The 21,258-nt window shown below is 41.5% G+C and overlaps 2 protein-coding genes and 1 long non-coding RNA gene across 7 annotated transcripts; 2 read left to right on the plus strand and 1 right to left on the minus strand.

Moving 5' to 3' along the window:
* Positions 1–3,019: 3,019 nt before the first annotated feature.
* On the plus strand, positions 3,020–7,689 carry LOC127598981 (uncharacterized). The gene is made up of 3 exons (XR_007961973.1): positions 3,020–3,245; positions 5,528–5,849; positions 7,564–7,689. It is a non-coding gene; the product is annotated as an uncharacterized LOC127598981 (long non-coding RNA).
* On the minus strand, positions 6,977–11,191 carry phospho2 (phosphatase, orphan 2). 5 transcript variants are annotated; one of them, XR_007961960.1, is made up of 5 exons: positions 10,575–10,958; positions 10,315–10,399; positions 10,150–10,244; positions 8,696–9,326; positions 6,977–7,771 (listed from the first exon to the last, which is right to left on the minus strand). XR_007961960.1 is itself a non-coding variant. In XM_052062570.1 (5 exons), the coding sequence occupies exons 2-5, from the start codon at positions 10,591–10,593 to the stop codon at positions 8,758–8,760; spliced, it is 768 nt and encodes a 255-aa protein (XP_051918530.1). In that variant the 5' UTR covers positions 10,594–10,644; positions 10,723–10,958; the 3' UTR covers positions 6,977–8,757. The 5 variants fall into 5 exon arrangements, 4 of the variants coding, with proteins under 4 accessions (XP_051918530.1, XP_051918533.1, XP_051918532.1 ...); XM_052062570.1 differs by having other exon boundaries at positions 6,977–9,326; positions 10,575–10,644; positions 10,723–10,958; XM_052062573.1 differs by lacking the exon at positions 10,575–10,958 and adding an exon at positions 11,060–11,191 and having other exon boundaries at positions 6,977–9,326.
* On the plus strand, positions 11,156–16,381 carry syap1 (synapse associated protein 1). Its single transcript, XM_052062552.1, has 9 exons — positions 11,156–11,369; positions 12,976–13,094; positions 13,162–13,228; positions 13,338–13,411; positions 13,591–13,730; positions 14,648–14,805; positions 14,883–14,932; positions 15,397–15,553; positions 15,958–16,381. Exons 1-9 carry the CDS (start codon positions 11,156–11,158, stop codon positions 16,086–16,088), a joined length of 1,110 nt encoding a protein of 369 aa, XP_051918512.1. The 3' UTR covers positions 16,089–16,381.
* The last annotated feature ends 4,877 nt before the right edge of the window (positions 16,382–21,258 follow it).

The raw sequence follows: 21,258 nt of genomic DNA on the forward strand, positions 1-21,258 counted from the left end.
TCAATTGTACATTTATTCTCTAAATATCCCATTGATAGAAAACCTTGTGGCAGCGTATCGCAGGGGCGAAGAATGTTGCATCCGTGTGAAAATGGCAGAAATATCACCTATGAAAATTTTCACATAGGTGTGGGGGTGGCCACCCCTGGGCACCTTGTCGTTGCACCCCTGTATCCAATCAATTTGCTCCTTTGTATTTGATTGAAATCCCTATTTTTGTTTTATTGGCGTTTTATGAAAAAATAATAGCACCAAATTTTAAAATATTAATATAAATCCATCCATCCATCCATTATCTACCGCTTATCCGGGGCCAGGTCGCGGTGGCAACAGCTTTAGCAGGGAAGCCCAGACTTCCCTCTCCCTAGCTACTTCTTCCAGCTCTCCCCGGGGGATCCCGAGTCGTTCCCAGGCAAGCTGGGTGACATAGTCTCTCCAGCGTGTCCTGGGTCTTCCTCGGGGTCTCCTCCCGGTGGGACATGCCCGGAACACCTCACCAGGGAGGCGTTCAGGAGGCATCCGAATCAGATGCCCAAGCCACCTCATCTGGCTCCTCTCGATGTGGAGGAGAAGCGGCTCGACTCGGAGCCCCTCCCGGATGACCGACCTTCTCACCTTATCTCTAAGGTTTATAAGGCTTTATATTAATATCTTAGAGATATTAATATAAAGCATAACTTTAATGCAATAAAATCATGTAATGAAATAAGTGGGTGTGACCTGGTGAATGACATCAGGAGTTGCAGTCACATGGTTCGTCCAGTGGTAATTTTTAACTGTGTGTGTTTGACTGTTTTTGCCTCTCAAAAAACATTTTAAAACACAACTGCATTTTTGGGGGAGTTCACTCAAGCGTCATCATGTCAGAAGCTCGCTTGGAAGTCAAATTTCAGCTGTCGACATAAAGCAAAATATTTAACTTGAAAAGTGGGCCACTTGTAAATCAAGGTACCAAAATATACATTTAGAACGAAATGTAAAAGTGTTGAAAGTCATTCAAAATATTTAGTGTGCAATAGTGCAGTAGTACTGTTGTAATGATGCAGAGTGACAAAGCTGCGATTAATGCGGTGATAATGACAAAATAGAGATATGCAAATTGACAAACGTGCTGCTATGGAAAGTCAAGTCAACTGTTTTAAGAAGTTAATTCAAGAAAGAATAAGAAAGATAGTGATGAGTGGGTTGATGGAGGGCTAAAAGCATGGATGAAAGATTGGGGCAAACAAGTCAATGTGTGGAAAAACTAATGGAAGATGAAATGGCTGGAGGAGTATAAAGGAATCAATGAATTATTACGAGTAAAAATATTTTACATTCTTCATTACTGTATGTATTTTTTTTCCTCTCCTAAAAAAGAGCAATTACCTCATTAAATTACAAAAATTACATTTCCTTCCACAGTAAAACCCCTGTGGGTCTCTTTCCGGCAAAGATGATAGGGAAATTATTCATTCATATATAAATATATATTTATATATTCTGAAAAATGTTTCACGTATGACACATTTATGTCGAAACATTTTTGTCTTGAAGAATTAGTGGAAGATTCTAAATTAAATCCACGTTTTACTTCCCCCATTTGACTTTATGGCCGACTATCGCCATTTTCATGAATACCGTGCATACTGAAGCAGCCCGGCAGGTTCTGATGAAAATATGATTTATAATACACAGAAGCCTGATTCTTCGAGTTTTTCATAGAAAGTGCCAACACGGTGGTTGGGAGCCAAAAGGGTTAACTGCTGCCGGCTTCAACTTGGGATGAAAAGTGAAAACTCAGCATCGAGAAACAACGGGATATTTGCTTCCCGGATCAGGATTAATTTCTCGACTCAGAATGTCAGAACCTCTTAAACTTTCATTGTCAGGCAGCAGAGACAAATTTTCCTAAAACCTACAAACTTTCTCATGACACCCCTTCTCAAAAATGGTTCATGGACAAGTAATAAAAAATTGGGGAAACACAATAAACTCATTTGGACCGTGGCATATGATGACGTCACGTAGCACAAGAAGCCACGCGACATACAATCATTTACAAGAATTATGATTTAACCAATGCGATTGGCTGGCAACCGGTTCAGGGTGTCCCCCACATGCTACCCGAAGACGGCTCGGATAGGCTCCAGCAAACCCCCCCCCCCCCCACCCCCGCGACCTAGTGAGGATTAAGCGATTCGGGGAATGAATGAATGAATGACTGATTTAACCACTGTTACCACTTTGAAAAAGTAATGAATTAATAATCACTTGACTTTAAAAGTAACGTCGTTAGGTTACGAGTTTATTTGATTTAAAAAATATTAAGTTACTTAAGATAAATTCAACAGATACGTTCAACATAAAAATGCCAATGTTGCCTTGCAAACTGCGATGTGAAACCGCTTATTTCAAGACTCGGGTCTTCGCATGGTAAACGTACCGACCGAATTTCATGTTGCCAAGAGAAGCTTTCAGCGGCTAAATTTTCATCTATCTCGTCAAAAAGACCCGAGAATAGTCACGTCAAACCAAGACGGTTTATTTCCTGTGTTTTATCGACCAGGGGATATTGAGACTTTTTTTTTGCCCTGGACAGCAGTTACACTGACGACACAAATTTGAGTGGACGTCCATTTGTGGGCGAATTCCAAATTACTATGTCAAACAGGTGATTTCACCAAATGATCCTGAATCGGAAGTAGGTATCCAAAACCTGCGTTTCAAATTAAATTGCCGGAGTTTTTTTTTTTTTTTTTTACTGATGCTATCTACTGTGGCTGGAGTATCATGCCAAAATTTGATGACGCTTTTGAGGAATCGCCTTAAAAAAATACAACGATGGTTATTTATTTACACCGAATTGCCTCGTTACGACAGCAGACGTTGACAGGCTGTCTGAGAGACAAGACAAGATGCCTTTGAGGACATTTGGAGTGCGGCTAATTAATTGTAATAAGCTTTGGCCGCCGCATGAGCTGGCAAGGAGGCGCGAGGCTCGGAGCTCGGGTTTCCACCCACAACCCCCCCCCCCCCCCCCAACACCCCCTTACACTGAAACAGCGACGACAGCGTACAATCCGGCGGGTTGACGCGCTCTGGCACTGGACGGCGGGCACATCTGCTCTGATTAATCACCTGCTTCGCCTCGCGCATACATTTCATTATCGGCTTTAAGTGGGCGCAAACAACGAGGCTTTGAGGCGAACGAGCTGTGACGAGAGGGAAGATGAAAGGTGGCAGAAATGAGAGTCATTTATCAGGTGTGTGTAAAAAGAAAAAAATAGATTTCTGATGTCCCTCCTCGTTTTCCTGGGGAACGGTGTTTGACCTCTGTTGGCAAAAACGTGTAATGGCTCACAATTATATGCCAGCTCTGTCACAGCACATCTTTGTCAATGTTGCGATCAATGTATTAGTTGATCTTGATGCTTTTTGTTTACACATTGTTCCCAGTAGCCATTTTCAGGTCACTGTGGGCAAAATGGGACATTAGAGACAGACCGTGGATGACAGGTTTTCAAATCTTCCCAAAATTTAACTGGATGGAGAATGTAGTTAGCAAGAGTAAAACGGGTGAAAGCAACAAAACTTTCCAGTACATAAGCGGAACGGACCTTGGAGACCATCCAAAGTTGGACAGGAAGTCTTTCGAGTGTTCGGTTTTGTTATCTGCAGCATTTGGTGAGTCTTCGCTGCATTTTGTCACGGTTCTCTCATAAAGCAAGCAAGCATGCAGTACCTTGCAAAGGTTTTCATGCCCCTTTAACGTTTTTTTACATTTTTACCACCTAGTTTTGTGCCACTGTCCTTGAGTCTCAGCTGGTTGTGAATAAAATACGCCAATTTGCTTTTTCTATAATTGCTGTGGAGCATTTGAGTCCATCCGGTTTGTTTATTTCAACAAGGAGGACTTAGACTTCACTGCTACGTTAGCTTCTCATGCTAACCGCCAACTGGTTTGCTTCCACGTGCTTGTTGTCTTAACCAGCTGAAAGGTGAATGTTTAGATTCTACATATATAAACAGTATACAGTAGTAATGTTCTAAACTTTAGAACATTGCTGTTTATATTGCATTCAAGAAAAATGAATCAAAACATTTGCAAAATCTGCCCTGAAGACAGTCGGATATGGCCAAAATTCACCTGTAATGGCCGCCTCAAAACAAAGTACCCGGTACTGTATTCCACTTTCTTTGACATTTTTGTGAATATGCCCACAAGAAACGTGTTCCAATTTTTCATTCTTCAAAATAAGCAACAAAGGCATTTGAATTTTCAAGATGTTTGTTTGATTACTGACAGTGTGAAGTAATTTATTTCCTTATATAGCTACTAGCGAGTAGTAGTAGTAAAGTGAAACTTTTCTGCCATGACTAAAACACAAATCCTTTGCTCTCTTGGCTATTTGTATATTCTACAAGATTCAATTTTGGTAGCAATTGGGAGAAAATCTGGAGAAAGGGGTTGTCTTTGAAGGACCCCTGGAAAAGGGCCTAATTGACCGTAAAATGGGGCTGAATTTTCAAAAGAAATTGCAGGGTTGCTGCCAAGACAATTTTTAGGCATTAGTGGATGCAGCGAGCATTTATTTATTCGAGAGAAGGAAACGTCTCTTAGTCTTGAGGATTAATTGATTTGAAACATTGGCATTGATGTTGAGTAAAAGCGAGCTTTCAACGAAAAACAAAAGGACGTGTAAATATTTCACAGCAGTCTTGAGTGCTGTCAACGAACTCGGCAGCGGGGTGGGATAGGTGGCTTTATTGTGGACCCAGGCCAAACAGAATTCTCCTTTGTAGCTTTTACCACGGAACACATCCTTGCTCGTCAAGAACAAAGCTCACTTAGACTTGGAAAATATTAGAAGGACTCAAAGGATCAGCTCCTCAGTATAATATACTGTAAATACTTTCTTCAGCGTGGAGCTACAGTGCCTCCTGCTGGTAGGATTGGACAACCACACGTCTCCAACCTTAAATAAACGATGCTTGTCATGGAGCTCTGACCCAATAATCATAATAACAGTAATCGCTTAATGCATTCAGCCGAGGACGCTAAACAATTGACAATTAACCAACTCTTCAGGATAGTAGCTTTGACCGGCAGCTGCCAGCTTTGAACAGCAATGTGTGATGGAAGATTCGAGTAGAATTGCAACAGGCAGGAGAGGCACTGCCAGAAAAAGCAGGGTGATAAACTCAGTATGGGGGCAGTATAATATAAAGTTAGCCCAACATTTGTGGGGCAGGATGACTCACCAATGGGCATGTTTTTGAACATAGATTAGTGAAGATTTACTTGGCTGTTTAATTTTGCACTCACATTTTAGTTTTGTTGATACGGTCCATCCATTTGTGTGCGACATCGCTTATCCTTTTGTACAAAACAACCTCTAAAATTTGGTTGTTTTGTAAAAAAAAAAGTAGCGCGTCGGTCCTTTTTTCACCACGATTAGGTAATTTTTTCGAACATTGAGCAAAAGCCTTTTGATTTTGATAAAGATTAGGAGAAGCGTGCAAGAAACTTATTTTGCATTTGTAGTCCACTGTCAATGGAACCAAGTGAGGCACTGACCCTGATCCAACCCCGAGATTCACTCTTGGTGGGTTGAACATTTTCCGAGCTGGTCGCGAGTGAGACGTTGCAACTCTGACTTTGCCTTCCCTCTGAAAAGTGAAGTACAGCAAATCATAGCATAGCAAGCAAACAGGCAGCTGACATCTGACCTGCCTGCGAGCTGACTGCGGGCTTCTATCTGTGTCCCTCCAGACGTGACCGGGCCGTGCCCAGCCTGGTCGGGCATGAAGCTGAGAGAGTGCCAGCCAATGTCATGCCAAGCCGGCGCTCCAGCATTCCCGACTAGGTCAGTGCACATTGTCAATGTGGGGTGTGGAGGAGGGCATCTCCTGCCCCCACCCTGGCAGGAGGTGACTCTGTCATGAAGAGGAGACGCGTCGCTAATTAGCACTCACCTGAGGATTGTTTAACACCACATCTATTTCATTGTCTGTGGCCTTTTTAGTATCACCAAAAAAAAAGTCTCCATAGGAATAAAAGGACACAATTCATTATCAGGAAAATTCACATCTGGTCAGGAGCGCCAGGTCTGTCCTCGGCTGCTCCCTGGAGGAGGTGGGCAACAGGAGGATGCTAGTTCAGCTAACGGCTACGATGCAAGGAGAGGTACCGCCGCTCGTTCCTGCCGACTGCTGTCAGGCTATTGAATAGACGGGCCTGAAAACCTGGACTCACCACCACGCCCCCATTTTTTAATATGCTCATATTTATTCATTCATTCATTCATCTTCCGTACCGCTTGATCCTCACTAGGGTCGCGGGGGGTGCTGGAGCCCATCCCAGCCGTCTCCGGGCAGTAGGCGGGGGACACCCTGAATCAGTTGCCAGCCAATCGCAGGGCACACATAGACGAACAACCATCCACGCTCACACTCACACCTAGGGACAATTTAGAGTGATCAATCAGCCTGCCATGCATATTTTTGGAATGCGGGAGGAAACCGGAGCACCCGGAGAAAACCCACGCAGGCCCGGGGAGAACATGCAAACTCCACACAGGGAGGCCGGAGCTGGAATCGAACCCGGTACCTCTGCACTGTGAAGCCGACGTGCTAACCACTGGACTTACCGGGCCGCTGCTCATATTTATATTTTATATTTCTTTATATACTTTTTGTTCTTCTACTTTCTCCCTTTCATAATTTTGCTGCTGTAAAATTGGGAATTTCTCCAATGTGAGACAAATAAAGCGGTTTTCTTATCTTAACAGAAAAGTACAATTGTATTCCTGTTCAGTAGATGTGTCAGTTTCATGAATTAGTTAATTACTTGGTTTGTCGGTTTCATTTTTGTGTGTAGTTTCATTGGTTTGTTTCATTACATGTAGTTAGTTCCGGGAAGTAACAGGTGCATTTGGCATGTGGACAAATCAGAACTCAGATCTTTTGAGTTGGTTTGTAGTTTGTATGTGTGTGTGTTTGTGTATGCGCATGACGCAATGTTGTGTTTCGTCCAAAGCAGGAATGTCAGCGCTGCCCTCGGGTCTTTCTTTACTTTAGTATGCAAATGAGGCGCTCGGCCTGCTGGAATCACGTGTTGCCGCTTTAAATATTCATGAAGGCCTCACGCTTTATCAGTGCCGCTGTGCTGATACGATACACACATGCTCACCACACACCTCGTTGGGTGTTTGGGGTGTACGCTTCTGTTCTATGTAGTGGTGGGATGGCTGTTTAGAACTAGTTATTGCCGACTGAGGGTGCGCATGTAAACACAGGATGTATACGTCATGTATTATATACTGTGTGTAAGTAGTGGGTGCAGTATATACTGTACATACAGTATGTGTTTGTAAATATACACACTATTTGTGTGTTTCCATGTGTGTAAAAATATATATATACACATTTGATGCAATTTTGCTTACTATTAATCATCAACAATCGTATGTTTGTGATCTGTGTGTCTGTCCTGTAAAATGTCTCATCTTTCTCGCCGAGAGGAAACGTGCTCCGCTGTTGTCCTCTTGTAATTTAAAAATGTCCCCTTTGGTTGTTCAGGCATCATCTCATAAACAGAACGCTCTTCCAAACGAGTGTCGACTGGGCGGATGGATGAGCTGCCAAAAAGCTGCTCAATCAAGATGCCCGGCGTCCAGCTTTGCTCCTCTCGACACAAGAACCCACTCGAGTTGACGCCATTGAAGATGACATTGCAGGCAGGCTCCACTGGGCCAATACCAGGTGAGAAGAAGACAATTGCAGTTAGCTGGCAACGAGGAAGAAAACGTTTTGACAGTCATTGCTTCAGCCGTGCTCGTAATTAATGCCGCAGTTTACATATACTGTACATCACAATGCGGACATGTTGTGTGAAAGGGGATAATAGTGTCAATATTTTACATGGATAACACAAAGTCGCTGCATCCGAGGTATTGCTCTCGCTCTGGCATTCAACCCGTGACTTTTCTGCCATTTTCACATGGATGCAGTTTCATTCGATGCCATGATCCTCTGCCACCATTTATTTACTCTGTGCTGGCTACAAATTTAAAGAGCAAATCTATACAGTAGTTGATCGGTATGCAGACTCTTACATAATCTGTCATTGATAAAAAAAAATTAACATAAAACTTTTCATTTTTACACTCTCAATTAAAAACATTTAATAACAACTGTAGCGTTTGAGTGATGTAGCTGAGAAGTCATTGTTTATCATACCATCTAGTCATGATTTCATGAAATAAAATCCATACATTCCTAAAACAAGCAGGCACAAACCTGAGGAAAACGTTTAGAATTGTGAAGAATTAAAACATGTTTGTGTCGTTGTGCTTTTTGGATATGATTTGAATTAATATGCCACCATTTGCAGTATGCAAAATGGTGTTGGCCGTCGGTGACAATTGATCACTATGATTGGCTATCAGCTAGCAAATGCAAATCAGTGCATGCAGTAGGAGCGGACTATGACGTGGTCCGCAAAAGCAAAGAAACGGCAAATAAAATGTCATTATGTAGGAAATTAAGCTCAGCAGAAAGATTATTTTTGTACTTCGACTTAATCCCGTTTGTATTATGAGTGTCTTACGCATTTGTTCTGGATAGATGTGCGTTTTACTTCAGGAAACCTTCAATGTGGGTGTATGGTAAACGATGACTTCTCACTAACAAAGGAGGAAAATGAACATACGGACGTCTAGTTTTAATTTTGTTCCATTTGAGTCGCGCATTGATGACGGTTCGTTGGGAACCTCAGACCCGTGAGTCCAGGATGACATCCGGTGTGGAACTTAGACAAGCTTGTAGCTCATGTAGGACTTGGGTTCCGCTGCTCCAGGCAATAATTCTGGCTTCCAAAGCATCCTTCTTGCCATCCAGCAGCTTTTCCAGGGCATATCCTTTCCTGGGCATGACTACATCGCGGCCCCTCAGGCAGGAGGCCGGGCAGAAATCATTGGTGCCGTCACCCACATAGAAGATGCAGCTGTATTCATCTTGTTGAGCTAGGTATTCCTCCAGAACTTTCTTTTTGCACATGTTTACGGGGCAGCGGCGGCAGTCGTGCTCGTGGTGGGGACGTACTTCCACGCGGCCCAGTGAGTTGACTCCAGCCGGATTGGTGAAGACGCGGTCCACGGCCGAACGCAACCCAACGGCACAGAGGATCCATTCGATGAAGAGAGCATTGGCGTCCGAGATGACCACGCAATCCACGTCGCTCTTGTTACATGATATGAACGTCAGCAGCTCGCTCATTCCCGCCGTCAGGGGGATGCGCTCCATCTCGGCACGGACGCTCTCCACACTGACTTCCTGCTGGCCTGTAGGAAGAAAATACAATGGAACCTTGATTTAACAAACTCAGATTTAGCTAATTTAATGGACAGAAATGTTTATTATTATCTTGGCGTCCTTTATCCTTGTCGTTATTTTTATTATTGCTACGACAATTCTATTACTACAGTACTTCCACTATCTCAAAGACATTAGTCTTTTCATGTACTATTCTGAGGTTGTAAATACTCTGACAAAATGGCAAACACTGGAATTAAAGAAGACTGCAGTCCGATAAAAATAGGCTTGTGCAAACATTTTCTCTATATATATTACGCCATCGGGCGGCCCGGTAGTCCAGTGGTTAGCACGTCGGCTTCACAGTGCAGAGGTACCGGGTTCGATTCCAGCTCCGGCCTCCCCTGTGTGGAGTTTGCATGTTCCTGCGTGGGTTTTCTCCGGGTGCTCCGGTTTCATCCCGCATTGCAAAAACATGCGTGGCAGGTTGATTGGACGCTCTAAATTGTCCCTAGGTCTGAGTGTGAGTGTGAGTGGTTGTTCATTTCTGTGTGCCCTGCGATTGGCTGGCAACCGATTCAGGGTGTCCCCCGCCTACTGCCCGGAGACAGCTGGGATAGGCTCCAGAACCCCCGGCGACCCTAGTGAGGATCAAGCGGCTCGGAAGATGAATGAATGAATGAATGAATATTACGCCATGTAGTCTACAGCTGAGGCGTACCACAACACACAAGTAGTGGAAATATGTTGGTTGCACAACATCTAAAAATATTACAAACAACCATAAACTAGAGTACTACTTAATGCCTAACAATTACTCAAATATTGTCGTCATAATATTGTCGTACATGCCTATATAATCCATTACTCTGCCCATGAACTCAGTCCAGTGGCCTTTTCTGTAGGAATTCTTCACTGTGTCAGGTAGCGTTTGACCTGGAAGACACCTAAAATATAATATGGAGTTAGACACGTGGCTTCAATAATCCATAATTAATGTAAATCGTCAATATTTACCTGATCACCCACGTGTCACTGTTGTCATCGACCACCGTGTGGTCGAAATCAAACACCATCAGAGTCTTCATTACGTGAAAATGTGCTGAATTTGACAAAAGAAATATGAAAGTAAACTCCTGACGTTAAACCGGAAAGCATCTGAACACGCCGAATGTAAAACGAGGCCACCGATAATACATTATGTATAGATCCGTTTGTTATTCACAGAATAGATCGAAAATATATTTCATTAAACTTTAAAAATGAGCTTTCTTTACGTGGACTTTGGTGTCCCATTCATAAATTCAATTTTGTCGTGTTTAAGAGTATGCGTAATCGATCATTTTACTGCGAGAAACAAAAGGACGGTTTAGAGGTTTTTAAGGTCAGAGACGTTGTTGATATGACGATAAAAGACAAACTGACCTATACTGTAATGTATTTTGTTGTTGCCGTAAACCCCCAATGGAGACCTCCGCGTCGTCTCAAGACACGCAACGACTCGTTACCGCCACCTTTCGTGCAACTGCAAGATGATCAGGGTTTAGTGAGCAAATTTACAGAGGTGAATTATTTCACCATTTTGTGCGACTCGTCGACATTTGATTGTTGTAATAAATATTGTAATCTCAGTGAAGGAGAAAATTGCCCACTAATACAGAACTCACAATGGAAGGTGTCGTATCGTTTTCTCCGTTGAGTAGCAGTATAGTTAGCACCTGATCAATTTAATAAGCGAAGAAGAAATTGCTCAGCGTCTTACTTCCGGGTAGTTTTGCCCCTCCCCTCGTTCCTTAAAGAATCAGTTCTCATAAACCAACGAAGATTTGCCACTGGAAATTCGTCCTTTTATTCGACAATGTTGCGAGGTTTAGGGTCTTGGTTGGGTTTGGACAACCCGGCGGACGCCAACGCGTTGGCCGACGCAGAGGAAGAGCAGCAGAAGTTGGAGGAAAAAGTGGTGGAAGCTCAAAACGAGGTAAACAAACAGCAAGCAGCAGCTGATGGCCACCATGATGAAGGACGACAAGATGACGTGGAGACGAATCAGGAGCTCAATAAAAGACTTGGCGGTCAGTCATATCATTGATTAGATTATAGATTATAAGTACTATCAATAAACAGTGTGATTAAATTTGCGGAGGACAATTTATAGCCAGTAAAGCGAGCCGTTTGTTTTTGGCTGACGTCAGTGGCATTTACAGCCAATGGATTCAAACAAAATAACATAAAAGTACTTTTAGGACCACGTGATACTAAGAGCTTTAGCAGAAAAACGAACGTAAACCACAATACTGCAAAGCTATACATCCTATAAAGTAGATAGCATCAACAAAAACTTGAGAAACCCAGAAAATTAAAACCAATAGACCTGAGTCCAAGGGGGCTATTGAGGGATGATGAGAATAGATAAATACGTTTTAAGACACAATAAAAAAGGTTAGAAACATAATAAATAACAGTAGTAATACTGATAATAAAAGGAGACCCAAATAGAAGAAAGGGGGAAAGTTGACAAACCAAAAGAAAGCCTGGAAAAATGAGTTTAATAAATGGGGGGGGGGGGGGGGCGACGACATCACTTGAAAGTCAGTCAAGTCATGTCACGCACTGCATTTTGTATATATCAGATCCTCTGACAGGTCATTCCAAAGTAATAATGCTCAGTCACCTTTGGTTTTAAATGCTCAATGGGCTGTCTGTCACTTGTATAGGGCATTCAACCTTGGGTACTCAAAGTGCTTTACACTGTTAACTCATTCACCTAGTGATTATCAAGGAACAGGGGGCATCAGGGGCCACTGGGGGTTCAGTATTTGCAGACATTTCAACATGCTCACAATGACCAGGGATCGAACCACCAACCTCTGTTGTGGGAAACGACCACTCTCATACTGAGCCATGCAATTATGTTTTAGAACAACCAGGCCTGCAGTGGATCTGAGGCCACAGGCTGGCTCTTAACAGCATTAAAAGTTCAGTAATATAGCTTGGAACCAGATTCATACATGCTTTAAAAGTAATCAGTAAAGTCTTAAAATCAGTTCTTAAACAGACTGACAGCAAATTGAATGATGTTTAAATTGGAGGGATGTTCACACGACTATGGTACTTTGAGATAATACTGACGCCACAAACAAGTTTATTTGGCCCCCTTTTTTTAATAGATACAAGTGCTAAATGATTGTAGTGAAAGCAGCTCAACTCGCGTCACAATATTAGCACTATGGAAAATGCCAATTATTCAGAAATGAGGTTTCAAGCTGTTGAATGTCACTCTCAATTAAAATTGACTGCCCAAGTAAACATAAAAGAAAGAGAATTACACCTTTTGTATTTAAAACAACCATAACGCAGCCTATGAATCCACTCTCTTCATGCTATTTTGAATTATCATCAATGTTTCAGTGCTTTCACCCTTCAAGCAGTGAATGGAAAACAAATGGTGAAGCAACATGTACACCAACAATACAACAGTACTCACATGCATATATCCGTCATCACTTACCCTGCGTAATACAATTAATATTTGTGTCGTACTGATCAGCCGAGAGAGGACTTTAGGTGTTATGAATCCCCATTTTTGGTCCAGACAGAACCAGACCCGCTACAATATGAGTGGCTGCCACACCCATGCCCAAAAATTTTAAACTAAGAGATAATTCCTTCCCTGTCCAGACTTCATCTTCAGTTTCGCATCCAACGCCACCAAAAAGATCTCCGAGTCCGTGGTAGGGACGGCACAAAGCATTAAGAAGAGTGTCGAGGAGGGAAAGATTGACGGCATCATTGACAAGGTATGCCTCCACTCTAATGTTCATTGTTGTCATTGTTATTATTTTTACCTTTCACCTTTGTGCACAGACCTTCCTCGGAGACTTTCAGAAGGAGCAAGAGAAATTTGTACAGGAAAAGAAGTCCAAAAGATCGGGTAGAGTAAAATGTATATGATTTAAAAAAAAAAAAAAAAAAGATGATTAAAATTAGGAATACAAGCCTTGATCTCTCGACGTTATTCACTGGTGTGTTTGTGTGCCCAGAAGCAGCAGTGCCGCCCTGGGTGGGCTACAATGAGGAGGAGACCATCCAGCAACAGATCCTCGCCCTCTCAGCTGTGAGCAATATTCAATAATTTTGTTAAAAAAGTGTCGATTTGTTTATGACAAATGTGACGACTCCTCTCGCCAGCTATCCGTGACAACTTCCACCTTGCACAATCGAAATAAAAGCAAGGAAAAGGCACCACCTTGAAATCAACAAAGCTTACAGTGAAGTGTTTTGTTCCATGTTTAGGACAAGCGTAACTTCCTACGTGACCCGCCGGCTGGTGTGCAGTTCCAATTTGACATGGAGCAAATGTTTCCTTTGGCCGCCGTCATGTTGGAGGAAGACCAGCTGCTCAACCGCATGCGTTTCGACCTGGTCCCCAAATAGTCAGTACCAACTGCGTGTGTGTCTACGTTCCGCGATTCATGAGGATTTCTTTTGATTTGAAAAGAAAAGAGACTTTTTCCCAACTTTAACTGTTTTTTTTTTTTTTGGACTGAACCATTTTGAGAATTTGTTTCAGTGGCTTGAAAAAAAGTTTTGCATGAAAAAAATGTTAACATTTTTCCATGCAGGAATGAAATTATTTGTAATGTTATGAGTCAACTGCTAATTCTAGAGGAGGAAAGCCAGATTTTTAGTTGAATGCTCTTTGAAAACATTTGCTAAGAAGAAAATACATTTTCACCAGAATTCTTATGAATTTGACAGAAAAAGATTTCCCTGTTGTAATTCTACAAGATAAACTTTAATTCTGATAAAATAAAGTTTCAGTTTTGCGAGGGAAAAAAACCTTTCAACAAAAGTTTTGAACAGTCGACCAAAACTTTACATTTTAAAACAAAAGTTGAACTTCTCAAATTTTACACCAAAAATTTTCTTTAACAGTTTTTTTTTAGAGAATTACTCAAATTTGATGAGGAAAAGATGATACCAGTTCAAATTTTGAGGAAAAACAGAATTTCCTGTGAAGCTTTACTTTCAAATTTACATGAAAGAAGTAGTAATTTTACGAGATTTACTTGTTAATAATTGACTTCAATTAAATAGAAAAAAACCCTAAATAATATGGTTATTTTTTTTTGAGATCATCTTTTTTCATTTGACAAGAAGAAAAATATTTGTCCCAATATTTAAATTTGCGAGGATTTTTTCTTGATAAAAATGTCCAAATAAGTCAGTAGTCCTCTTGCATGTTTGTCTCTATATATGTTTCAGTGTTTTGCTTTGTTAAAAATTTTTTTTTTTTTTTTGGAGGGGGTTGTTGTTGTTTTTTTTTTATTTATTTGCTTTTTATTGACAGCGTGAAGGAGGAGGTGTTCTGGCGGAACTACTTCTACCGCGTGTCCCTCATCAAGCAGTCGGCGCAGCTGACGGCGCTCGCGGCCCAGCAGAAGCAGCAGCAAAAGTCGAACGATGGTGAAGAAGATGCCGTCTCGCCCCGTGATGTCATCTTAACAGGTATATCGTTGACATGCATCGCATAACGCTCATTTGCATAGATGCGAATACTCATTGCTGCTCCATTGTCCCAACAGATAACGTCAGGCCCAAAACGCCTCCGGTTTCCATCAGCGACAAGCAAAAGGTAGTAATGTGAAATGTAACTTTGTTTGTACATCACAGCCAATGTAAAGTTTAATATATTTGTAAGTGCGTGTGTGTGCGTGTGTGTGCGTGTGTGTGCGTGTGTGTGCGTGTGTGTGTGTGTATGTACAAACTAGTTTAAAGTTTCTGAGGAAAAAAATGTTTCAATATTGTGAGAAAATGTCCAAATATTATTTGATTTTTTTTTTAATGAATTAATGAAATCTTATGTTTTGCACATGATGAAATTTTGTATTACAACGTTTTAAAAACTAATGGAAAAAAATGTTATTTTCGCAGACAATTTTTTTCACAGAAAAAAATATATTTTACTGGAAAAAGTACAACCTTTGATCCAGGTTCGGGTTGACTTTTTGGGAGAAAGATTATTTACTTTTAGCTCCAAACACATAAAAATCGTATAAAGCTCAAGCACTTGATTTATGCCTGCATGTGGTCCCTCAGCCCGCTCCAGAGGAAGACTTTTCCATCTCCACCAGTCCCGGTGTTTCCGAATTTGTGAGCGACGCCTTCGACTCTGCGGCCATCGACCATGAGGACCTGCAGAAGGGAATGGAGCAGCTGGTGCTCGACAAGAAGGACAGCACCGCCTCTGTTGACGGTTGGTTCTAAAAGTGCTCTAAAATGGCTGGCAGTGAATGAATGTTTGAATAGCACACACCAACGGGCCGGAATTCATTTTTTTATAACAATGTGTCACATTTAAAAAGTAAATTTGTTTCCGATGTGCTCCACAGCCACTTAAAATAAAGAAACACATTCCTAAACCAAACCCCCCCTCTTCCCATCAGGATAAAAAACGGAAATGATAAAGAGAAGGTACAATAAAACAGATGAAATATATATATGTAAAAATCATGGGGCAAATGGTCGCAAATAGTAATTGCACAGAAATCAGATGAAATATTCATTCACAGTATGTAAAAATGATGCACTGCACAGCCACACACGTCTTGTCGTAGTGGTACTATTGTTTCTAATGTGGCATGATCGTCTTTGTGGCAGAAGAGCAGTCGGACTGGGAGAAGGAGCTGCAGCAGGAGCTCCAGGAGTACGAAGTAGTAGCCGAGTCAGAAAACCGGGACGAGCAGTGGGTCCAGGAGATCGAGGAGATGCTGCAAGCGCACGACACTTAAAGCGTGCCACAGGTCAGCCATTGCTCTTGTTTATAAACGGACGGTCAACCTTGAACTTTTCCCGGAAAAAGGACGACCTGGGATGCCAAGAATGCTTTTGTCACCTTTGCTGGGAAATGAGTGGTGATGGCAGGGAAATGGCGCTAGGGGGCTCTCCAAAGCAAACGACATGAGTGATTTTTTTTTTTCCCCCCTTCACTTTTTTCCTTGTACAGTCAAAATGTATTAGTTATCTGAGAGATATGTTGTCAGTTATAAAATTAACATATGTAAATAAAAACATAATTTGAAAATCCCTTTTTTGAAATTATCTTTTCAAGAAGCATATATTTCTTTCTATAAATGAAACTAACCACCTTAACAGTTTTCATTGTTTATAATTAAATTGATTATTAATCATATAAAAAAATGGAAAATACATTTTGAGTGGAAAACGCATACTAATATTTTTTGGGAATAATGGTAATAATATAGACAGTTGTCCAACATCTTTTTTTTTGGCGTAGTCTTGACCTTTCCTCACACAGATTTACAAAGAAATGCAAAAATTGCAAGGGAACACATTTTATTTTTCTTCCATGACACCTTAACCTTCATCGTCTGTACTGAACATGTCCGATGCGTGACTGAGTGTTGTCTTCCCTGAGCATAATTGCAAGGATTGCAAAAGTTTTTTTTTGGTGCAACCTTTTAATAAGCTGCAGTTTATCATAGTCCCATGTTCAATAAAAGTAAAATTGATGTTCAATGTTCATTTATCAATTTCATTATAAGTATTCTGTCTGCACTATAATTCAATGTAAATCTGGTGTAAATTGGCAATCATTTGACATCCACATCAATTAATGCAGAAAAAAGAATACACCTACTGCAACTATTAATACTCAAGTCCTTTAATACCACATTATGTATTTAAGATTATTTTTAATCTGGAGTCGTAGAGGTCCAAGGGAAAGTGAATCAAGTCTCTTAATCCTACTTGGTGACTAAACGGGTATGGAATGACGGGGAGGGGGAGGAGTGAAGAAACCAAAGGTACTGCCCCCCTGGATGTTTAGGTTTGTCGAAAGTCCGTAATAACGTTGAGTGAAACACCAGCAGGCACATGCACCAGACGTGTTGCTGCCTGTCTTTTAACCTTCAAACAGACGCTCCCAGACAACAACAAAAATCAATGCCTGAAGTCTGTAGAAAGCTATGTTCAGATGATGTAGATCAATACAGCAGGACCTTAAAAATCTTAGCTCACAGAATGTTTGAATGTGCTTTTTTTTGATCCATACCACTTAAAATTGTGACAGCCGACCTTTCCTTCAGATTCAGATGACGATTCGTCAGGAATCTAACCAATAATTGCAAAGTATGTTCGTGGTTGGAATCAATGCATTAATTTGGCTTCCTGTCTTTTATCACTCCATCACAGACCCTTTCAAGCCCTGAGCTGCTCCGCTTTAGGCCACATGTTCGTTACCATGGCAATAAAGCCACCCACGTGTGTGCGTGTGTGCATGTATGTGTGTGCGTAACCGTCTTTTAATAATACATTAGGATGTTTTTGTGCATGTGTGTCTATCTGGGGTTGTTCCAGACAAAGGGTGGAGAAAACCATGTGCAAAATACACACTGAGGAAAAATAATACTATGGAAGCGTTGGCTGCCAATGTGTAGTAAAAATATTTTGACTGGCAAATACGTTCAAACGTAATTCCGAGTATGTTTGAACAGATATATTTAGATATATAGATAGATAGATATATAGATATAAATATATACGGTTGAACGTGTTCGCAAAGTGGCTAATGGTTTAGCAAGCAAAAAGCCAGTCAACTCTACATTGTGGCTGGTCAGCAAAATTTAATCGGAGTTTTAACTTTCTTAACTGTCATCCAAGTGTCAAAGTAAGTTAGCCCCTCTTAGTATTCCTATTTCTGTCGAATATGGGTGTTTCACTTGGGGTTTGACACGTGGGAATGGACGATGAGAACTGCCGCCGTTTCGGCATGTTTCACATCAAATGAACGTTGCCTTGTGGTTTTCACGTTTCCTCTTTTTCATACTTGAAAGGCAACAAAAAGGGTGAGTAGAGTGTGGGTTTTGATTCAGAGGGGATTCCCACACAAAGTTGAAATCATTCTTCCATTCACAACTATATATGTAACTATGCCAGCCTTTGTGAGATATTTTTGCATTTGTTAGTATCGTGTAATGACACTGTAAATCTCGAAACTTCCATTACTATTTACTTTTATGTACTGGTACACAATCCAGTATTCACATTCAAACTTTCTTTTTTACTTTTTGGGAAAATAAAAAGCATACACATGATATCATTTTGCTACCATTTAAAAAAAATCATCTTCATTTTAGGGCGGCCCAGTAGTCCAGTGTTTTAGCACGTTGGCTTCACAGTGCAGAGGTACCGGGTTCGATTCCGGCCTCCCTGTGTGGAGTTTGCATGTTTTCCCCGGGCCTGCGTGGGTTTTCTCCGGGTGCTCCGGTTTCCTCCCACATTCCAAAAATATGCATGGCAGGGTGATTGAACACTCTAAATTGTCCCTAGGTGTGAGTGTGAGTGCGAATGCTTGTTCATTTCTGTGTGCCCTGCGATTGGCTGGCAACTGATTCAGGGTGTCCCCCACCTACTGCCCGAAGACAGCTGGGATAGGCTCCAGCACCCCCCGCGACCCTAGTGAGGATCAAGCGGCTCGGAAGATGAATGAATGATGAATAAATAATTTTAAAACATTTTATTTACTATTCACATACACCAAGAAAATTGTTCAACAGGAATGGAGGAATTTCCCATACCCGTGCAATTTATACCAATAATGTTTCAGAAAAAAAAATCCACCTTTTGCTGAACTTAAACTCATCCACCCATTATCTGAATTTTGCAGTGTCTCACAGCTCTCCTTATATATGAATAAGTATTGGTAATACTGGCCTTGTTTTACTTTGTATCAGATTCTGCAGTATTACAAACCTCAAGCATCCACATTTGTTATAAGATAAGATATCCTTTATTTGTCCCACACTGGGGAAATTTACAGCCTCCAGCAGCAAGAATGTAGGTAGAAAGAAGAAAGAAGGAAAAAAAATATGATATATGATATAAAATATGATAGTAGGTATTGGTGATACAGGCCCAGTATCGACCTAGTATGGCAATGATACCTTGGAATATTGCATGCCAGTTTCCCCTTTGATTATCCAAAAGCATCAGTATCGGCACCATTGACTATGTATTGAATCGGTATCATCTATGTTGCAATTATTGCAGTATTGCACACCAGGTTTCCTTATTAGCGGTATCTATTCTGTATTCCCAGAACTTGGAGATACCAAACAAGGATTGCACACAAACAACATGGGCATTAAGGATACTGGCCTTGTATTTGGTTGATATCGGGTTGATTCCTAGTTTTACATTATCGCACATCACTGTCATCAACGTTATTAAAATTTCCCCAGTGTGGGACGAATAAAGGATATCTTATTATTAAAAAGTATCACTGTTTTTCACTGTACTTGTTATCGGGCACATCAGCAGTTCTTAAAATATCGCACATCACGACCATATGTCTTTCTTTTACTTTGGTCCACACTCTCACATACGCACACACACACAAGCATCTTTCTCAGTCAACAGTGCAATCAACTTGTAATGTGTCTTACATTGTGTGTTTGAGTCTTTGCACGGTAACAAGTGCACGCAACCACAAACGTACGCATATTTTGTCCTCAGACAGCACATGTGGTTTTCAAGTGCTCACATTTTCTTCCTTTAGTAGTCCCAGGTCGAAAACGGCCGAATACCACATCATGCAAGTACTTTGTAGATGTTTTTTTTTTAAACCCATAGATTTTCACTTCCTGGCTGTCCATCACCATAGCAACCGAATGATTCTACCCTTCAGCTGTTTTTTTGAGACAGACACGGCCATTAATGTACACCAGTGGAACGGCGTCATCATGAACTAGTCATTGACACAGATCTGTATTTAGTCTAAATAGTAGAACGATACGAGTCAATACATCGAAACCCAACAATGAAACGAAACCTCAAGATTGTTCATATGATTCATATCTGCAAACGCGAAGCCTTTCAATTTCAGTTCATTTCCATCAAATATGATGTTTAGGATTTACCGTCTGCTGTGTTTTAGTTGCTTTCGGTTTCATGTTCACCATTTATACGTACTTTTTTTTCTGCTATTGCTCAGCAGAGTTCAAAGGAGAGAAGCGTAAATGCCCCGTCGGCCACAAAAGAAATGAATATGAGCTCACTAGGTTGTTTGTATGACAAACTAGAGACCAGACAGGGGAGTTGACAGCAAAGATTTGGTATTGATCCAATACCAAGTAAAATCCACTGATTCTGATACTTTGGCATATTTAACATGGATGCAATTGGTGTACCATACTGTAAGATTTGGTATACATCTACAGTAATTCCAAGTTAGAGTCATCATTAAGTTGGATTCCAGTGGTGTATGATACTCATTCATTCATTCATCTTCCGAGCCGCTTGATCCTCACTAGGGTCGCGGGGGGTGCTGGAGCCTATCCCAGCTGTCTTCGGGCAGTCGGCGGGGGACACCCTGAATCGGTTGCCAGCCAATCGCAGGGCACACAGAAACGAACAACCATTCGCACTCACACTCACACCTAGGGACAATTTAGAGCGTTCAATAAGCCTGCCACACATGTTTTTGGAATGTGGGAGGAAACCGGAGCACCCGGAGAAAACCCACACAAGCCCGGGGAGAACATGCAAACTCCACACAGGGAGGCCGGAGCTGGAATCGAACCCGGTACCTCTGCACTATGAAGCCGACGTGCTAACCACTGGACTACCGGGCCGCCGTGTATGATACTGAATCTGCTAAATTCATAAAGGGAGGGGAGCACTCCAGACTGTCAGATGGAATCAGGCTCGAGCTCACCCCATTCCCTAATGAGGACAAGCGTGACAAAAGATGGATGTTGAAATAAGCTCAGGTGAGTTTCCAAAACCTGGAAGATCAAAAAGACTGCTCTCGGGGTCAAGGTGAAACCCGAGGAGATGTTTTTCGTCTGTGCTGTGACTTGACTGACGTTCAGTGAGGCATTGAGGAATGAGGGTACGTATGAGTCGGAAATGGGTGTCGGTTTTCGACTCGGTCACATC

Source organism: Hippocampus zosterae, chromosome 4 (genome assembly GCF_025434085.1).
Source record: "Hippocampus zosterae strain Florida chromosome 4, ASM2543408v3, whole genome shotgun sequence".
Classification (NCBI taxonomy): domain Eukaryota; kingdom Metazoa; phylum Chordata; class Actinopteri; order Syngnathiformes; family Syngnathidae; genus Hippocampus; species Hippocampus zosterae.

What these genes read in the sequence shown, in the direction of transcription:
- phospho2 (XM_052062570.1), bottom strand. An exon ending in AGTGACACGTGGGTGATCAG is followed by an intron (nt 10,245 to 10,314) that starts GTAAATATTGAC and finishes ATTATATTTTAG; the next exon opens with GTGTCTTCCAGGTCAAACGC. An exon ending in CAGAGTAATGGATTATATAG is followed by an intron (nt 9,327 to 10,149) that starts GCATGTACGACA and finishes TTCTTCCTACAG; the next exon opens with GCCAGCAGGAAGTCAGTGTG.
- syap1 (XM_052062552.1), top strand. Translation starts at nt 11,156, where the DNA reads ATGTTGCGAGGTTTAGGGTCTTGGTTGGGTTTGGACAACCCGGCGGAC. An exon ending in TTGACGGCATCATTGACAAG is followed by an intron (nt 13,095 to 13,161) that starts GTATGCCTCCAC and finishes CTTTGTGCACAG; the next exon opens with ACCTTCCTCGGAGACTTTCA. An exon ending in CCATCAGCGACAAGCAAAAG is followed by an intron (nt 14,933 to 15,396) that starts GTAGTAATGTGA and finishes GTGGTCCCTCAG; the next exon opens with CCCGCTCCAGAGGAAGACTT.